Below are 5,991 nucleotides of genomic sequence, written 5' to 3' on the forward strand. Positions count from 1 at the left end.
AGCAGTGTCTCCTTCCCGCGCTCCAGGTATCTGCGGAGCCACTCCACGCACGTGCCCTCCAGGTAGGCCCTCCTTAGCTCTGCAGCACCAGCCTGCTCCCACTTGCGTCGGGTGATCTGTGCTGCCATGTCTGCTGCCATCCACGTTTTCAGGTCTTCGTTCAGGGCAATGTAATCTCGGCCATCGTAGGCGAACTGATTATACCCGCGGAGGAGGCCCCCGTCCGACCCCACGTCACATCCATACATCCTCTGGATTGTGTGAGAGCCTGCAAGACCCCGGGGTCAACCGCGTCCACCCGCCTCGTCCCCCCCAGCACCCCCCACCCCGCGGACTTCTCCAAACTGAAAGGGAAACCGGTCCTGGGTCGGTTTTGCTCGCGAACCTCGGACTTGGGACTATGAACGACAGGGTCCCTGTGTCGGGACCCAGAGGGGTCGTGACCTCCGACCCGGGGTCACTCACCGCCCGCGCTCTGGTTGTAGTAGCCGAGCAGGATCCGCAGGTTCACTCGGAAACTCTGCTCATTGCCCTTGGCGCCTCGTGTATGCCGCTCCCAATACTCCGGCCCCTCCTGCTCCACCCACGGCGCCCGCGGTTCATATCTCGGATTCTCCGCGTCGCTGTCGAAGCGCACGAACTGCGTGTTGTCCACGTAGCCGACTTCCACGTACCGGGGCTCTCCGAGGCCGGGCCGGGACACGGAGGTGAGGAAATACCGCAGCGAGTGTGAGCCTGGGGGCGGCGTGCGGTGAGACCCCGACCTCCTCCCGGGACCCCGGGCGGCTGCACGGACCGGGAGGGGAGCAGGGCGTGGGGCTCGGGACGCGGGTGGAGAAGGGGCGGAGGGTCCGGTGGGCGACGGGGGGGACGCGGCTTTCCCAGTGCCGTCCCCGCCCCTCCCCGCAGAGGCGGTTTCCCTCCCGACCCCGCACTCACCCGCGCGGGTCTCAGTCAGGGTCAGGGCGACCGCCAGCAGCAGGAGCAGCGTGCACAGCGCCTTTGCCCACATCTGGGGTCCAGAACTGAGTCCGGCTGGCAGGATGGACTTTATAACCAGTGGAGCGGCGACGCTGGTTGGGCTCCTGGGATCGCGTCACCCAATGGGGATGAGACCTGCCAGAGCGTCATCAGTGTCCGGGCAGAAGGACCTGACCCAGTTTAGGAGCAGAAGTGAAACTGGGGAGTTGGGGAATCCCCAGCCCTGGGCTTCCCCACCCCTGATCTCACCGCCTGGAGACTAAGACTTTGCCTGAACCCTGTGCTGTGGACAGAGCACCATTTGTCTTGGTGACTCCGAGTTCTGACACAGAAGCCCTCTGAAGAAGAGGAGAGAACCACAAGGCTGACTCTGTGTCCTCTCCTCCACCCTTCCTGTAGTCAGACCCTGGAGTCTTCTAGAAGAAAAGCCACTTCCAGGAACACAATGGCAACACAAGCGCTTGGGGATGCAATGGAGAGAGGCTTCTCCTTAAAGCAGAGGCACTGGGCTGCTAACCCCACCCGGACCCCACAGAGACCAGGCTCTGTGTTCACCTGCAATGGGCGGCTCCCACTGCCAAGCCTGAGTGCAGGACTCTCATCTGTTAAGAGGAGACTTTGTCTTTTCCCTCAGGATCTGCCTTCCCAGCCTCAGGTTTAGACTCAGACTCCTCGTGTTTCTTCCCATATGAAGCCACCTTAGCTCCAGATGGGTGTGTTTTATGTAGAAAATCTTCATTCTCAGTCCTGAGATTGTCTGGGTGGACCTTGGTCATTGTCTCGACACTGTAGACCCCCTTGTCCACTGGGGAAAGGGTTTGGCATCAAAAGGAACATAAATCTTATGAATCACCCCATTTTCCACGGTTCGTTCCAAGGTTCTCCAATGTTTATCCAAACGTGGCTAGCATTGGGGTGGTGGATATCTGTAGTGTGGGATGTCACACACACCCCCATTTTTAAAATTTTGTTTTTTATTATTATACATAAGTACATTGTGTAGCTGTCTTCAGATGGGGCATCAAATCTTGTTACAGGTGGTTGTGAGTCACCACGTGGTTGCTGAGATTTCAACTCAGGACCTTTGGAAGAACAGTCATTCTTCTTACCTCCTGAGCCATCTCACCAGCCCCTACACCCCCATTTTTAACTTACAGGACCAATAGGGACATCCTCCGTAGGTATTAGCGTCCTTTAGGCATGATGGCTCTGATGGCCAAGGAAAGCCAGCAAGGGAATGAGCACTGGAAGAGGCGATTGGGTGGATAGGAATCATAACGGGTTTCTGATGTCCTGCTACTGAGCAGTCTCCAGTCCCAATGTCTGGTTCTTCCCAGATGTCTCCCTGACATTAAACAGGCAGAGCATAGTGTTAGAAGGAGTGGGGCTAGCCAAAGCATGGCGTCAGGTGTGTTTTTCTGTGTCACGCTATAGGCGCCTTGTCTGCGTGGACAGAAAACACCTTGGACTGGGTTCGTACTGAAGAGCTAAACTTCCTAAAATAGAGATGAGCTGCAAGAAAGAACATTATTTATTAATTACACGTGGGAGAATCCAACCCTCTCCTGCATGTCCCATTGTCTCTGCTGCTTGTCTCTCTCAATGTCGCACGTCTCAATCAATCTCTTAATGTCTCAATGGAGCGAGGTCCAATCCTCAGCGGAGCTGTGTCCAGAAGGCGGGTCCAATCGAGTGGGCGGTAACGACATAGGTGGTTGGTCCGGGCGACGAGTGGGAGTTGACAGTGGGCGGTGATGAGAACGCTGTGTTTTGGGACATCCGGAGAGCAACTCTTAGCTGTCTGTAAGGGGCTCAATACCATGCTTAGAGGGAGTTGCCAGTGGAGGCCCCAACAGTCAGGCATGGTTAAAAACAGCCATGGGCAGGTAGGGAGGCAGAAGAGGATGAGAGGGGCAGGAGAGAGAACAGAACGTCAGGAGGAGGATGAAGAAGAGGAGGAAGAGGAGAAGGAAGAGGAAACCTTGAAGGACAAGAACTGCATGGCTGGGAGAAAAAACAAGTAACAAGGGGTCTTTTAGCTGGGGGATAAGTTAATATAGTGTTACATCTGCCCAAAATAGGCATATAGCTTATAATTATGATAGTTGAATTGTGTGGGTTTTTTATTTTTAAGATTTATGTATTATTATATCTTAAGTACACTGTAGCTGTTTTCAGACACACCAAAAGAGGGCATCAGATCTCATTACAGATGGTTGTGAGCCACCATGTGGTTGCTGGGATTTGAACTCAGGACATTCAGAAGAGAAGTTAGTGTTCTAATCACTGAGCCATCTCTCCAGCCCCTGGATTGTGTGTTTTTTAAATGGGCTTTTTGGGGTTGCAAATTCCAGAACGTGCCCCAGATCTTCCTTCTCCGTGTGTGACAGATGACACCAGCTTTGATTTCTTTCATTATCCCTTAGGGGTTGGTGGTTTCTTGTGCCTTCAGCCACAGTGGTTAGCCTGGTCAACCAGCCTTGTGAATGCCCAGTGTCCAAGGAAACAAGGAGAGGATGTCAGAGGTGGAGTTGGAATTACAGGCTCTTGTGCATCTCCTTCTCCCATCCACAAGGAGTCAGGGTGCTGGGATCACTGACAGTGAACATTTGGCAAATCTGTTGAGCTAATGAGACCCTGATGTGCCAATTCTCATGTAAATGAGCTGGGGCAATGACAGGAGTGTCACCTGGTTGACAAGATTGGGGTGCAATTCAATTCCTGACCAATCACAATGTCAAGGAAAGGCCATATTCTATGACTAATAAAACTTTATTCTTGTCTGAGAAATTTACAGACTTACAGAAGTGTGCAGCTAAGACCAAACAACACAAATATTTCAGATGAATTGTGTACTGGTCCACTTTAACTTTAATTCCATTTATATGTATGTGACCTTTGTGTGAATATTTGATTCTAAATTGATTATAAATATTTGTCAGGGACTTGCAGTATTTCAGAACTAAGGCAATAAAGACAGGCTCTTGATGTCCTAATCCTGTTTCCTGATTGGATGCTCTGTCTGGCCTCAGTGTCCCTGCTCAGCAGGTGTCCTTGGCAGGTGATGGGATGCTATTCTGTGTGGAGACTGCAGGATGCTCTCCTGTTTGAGACCCTGAAGGCTCATGATCTCCTTCCTGGGATGCTGTGTCTCCCAACAGTTCCTGTGGAAAGCTGAATGTAGATCATCATTGAAGTCACACACAGTGCCCAGCACCTATCAGCAGGGGCAGCAGGAGATCAGCATCAAGGCCAAGGACACAGCAGGTGGGTGGCACCTTAAGGCCATCACAGTGATCTGTGCATCAGCAGTATGGTGCTTCCTCTGCCCACACTGTCTTCATGTGCTCCAGCATCTTCCCAACCTCACAGAGAGCATGACAAAGGATGCAGGCTCCCACAGCTCCAGGTTCAGGCATCCTCTGTAGTCCCTTCGTTTGGGATGGGGTCTCATGACTTCAGGCAGCTTTCAGACTCACTGTGTAGCTGAGGCTGTGTTTGAGCTCCTTACATTCTGGATCCCCTATACAGTTCTGAGATCAGAGGCACACCGATATGCTCAACTAGATTGTGGCACATACACACATGTAAATCATGGCCCTCTGGTCATTTCACCTTCTCTAATCTCCCTGTCCTGCCACTCCCGTTGCCCCTCCAGAAGTGGTTCCCTGGCTGTTCCAGTCTAACACATTTAAATCTTGAGTCCATGTATGAACAAACATNTGTNCTTCCACACACTGCTTCTANACAGTTGTCCCCTTCTCTGCTGGGAAAAAGAATCCTCTGGGAGCCTGTGTCTGAACCCTGCACAACAGTAAATCCTGCCTGCACTCTGTGTGTTGCTGTGTATACACTCCTATGAAAAGGTTGCTACATCAACTGAAGTAAGAGAGGAATAACAGTTGCATGCAGAATGCTGAGAACAGGGTAATGTAATAGATGTGATTTAGTTCCTCTCCCTCCCCACTGCCCTGCGCTCACCCCTGTGTTGGTGAGAGATGACAGAGGAGCTGAGCTGAGGGAAGGAGTGACCAAGGCATTAGGACAGTGACTCTGTGCATCTGACAGCTGAGTCTGAGCCTGAGCTCCCCAGCCCTGTGCATCGTGAACACTGTGGACACTGCACAGAGGAGGCAAAGGTCTCACACCTGCTTGTCCACAGTTTGGACAGGGTCCTGTGGACAGACAAGATGAAGGGCAGGTTTTCACATAGTGACTGGTTTTGTCACCTTTAAAGCAAGCTCAAAGTGGAGTTCTTCTCTACCCCATCATTGTCTGTGAAGACCTGGGGGTCACTTTAGTAGTTGAGAGTCTCTCTGTCACAGTAAGCTTTTTCCATCAAACATTTTAAATGCCATATTCAGCAGATCTCTGAAAAGTTTGAGGACCGTTAGCTGCTACACCGAACAAACTTTCCTTGTTTCTGGTAACTTGTTTTAGGCTTAACTTTGGAAACACACACAGGAGGCTAAATAAATCTTGTTCCTGTTCTTAACTTGGATGTATTAATTTTCATCAACATTTTATAGTAAGTCAGTAACTTACATAAGATTAAGATTTTGTAATTTTTAAAATAATTTTAAAAAAGATTTCTCTATTTTATGTATATGAGTACACTATAGCTGTCCAAACACACCAGAAGAGGGCGTCAGATCTCATTACAGATGGTTGTGAGTCACCATGTGGTTACCTAGAATTGAACTCAGGACCTCTGGAAGACCAATCACTGCTCTTAAGCAGTAAGCCATCTCTCTAGCCCCAAGATTTTATAACTTTATCTCTGTTAAGTTTCAGCCTCAGTAATTTGAGTTGAAGATCCCTTATCATCTACATAAAACATAAATGCCTTAAACTTTAGTCCATAATAGACTGGTATCTTTTATAGTTTACCATTACAGAATAACACAGTTTTTGTATGACTCAGTTTCTCAAAATAGATAAACCTTAACAAGATGAGCATAGCCGGGCGTGGTGTCGCACACCTTTAATCCCAGCACTTGGGAGGCAGAG

The 5,991-nt window shown here is 50.2% G+C and overlaps 1 protein-coding gene across 1 annotated transcript in view; it reads right to left on the reverse strand.

Moving 5' to 3' along the window:
* The window catches only part of LOC110335989 (H-2 class I histocompatibility antigen, Q9 alpha chain-like), a 22,075-nt gene extending 21,058 nt beyond the window's left edge, over nt 1–1,017 (reverse strand). Inside the window, exons 1-3 of the mRNA XM_029531564.1 lie at nt 940–1,017; nt 466–735; nt 4–268 (exon numbers count right to left, since the gene is read on the reverse strand). Coding sequence (XP_029387424.1) covers nt 4–268; nt 466–735; nt 940–1,012 — 608 coding nt within the window. The 5' untranslated portion in view covers nt 1,013–1,017. The remainder of the gene's footprint in view (nt 1–3; nt 269–465; nt 736–939) is intronic.
* Nucleotides 1,018–5,991: the final 4,974 nt, after the last annotated feature.

This window comes from Mus pahari, chromosome 18, assembly GCF_900095145.1.
Source record: "Mus pahari chromosome 18, PAHARI_EIJ_v1.1, whole genome shotgun sequence".
NCBI classification, from domain to species: domain Eukaryota; kingdom Metazoa; phylum Chordata; class Mammalia; order Rodentia; family Muridae; genus Mus; species Mus pahari.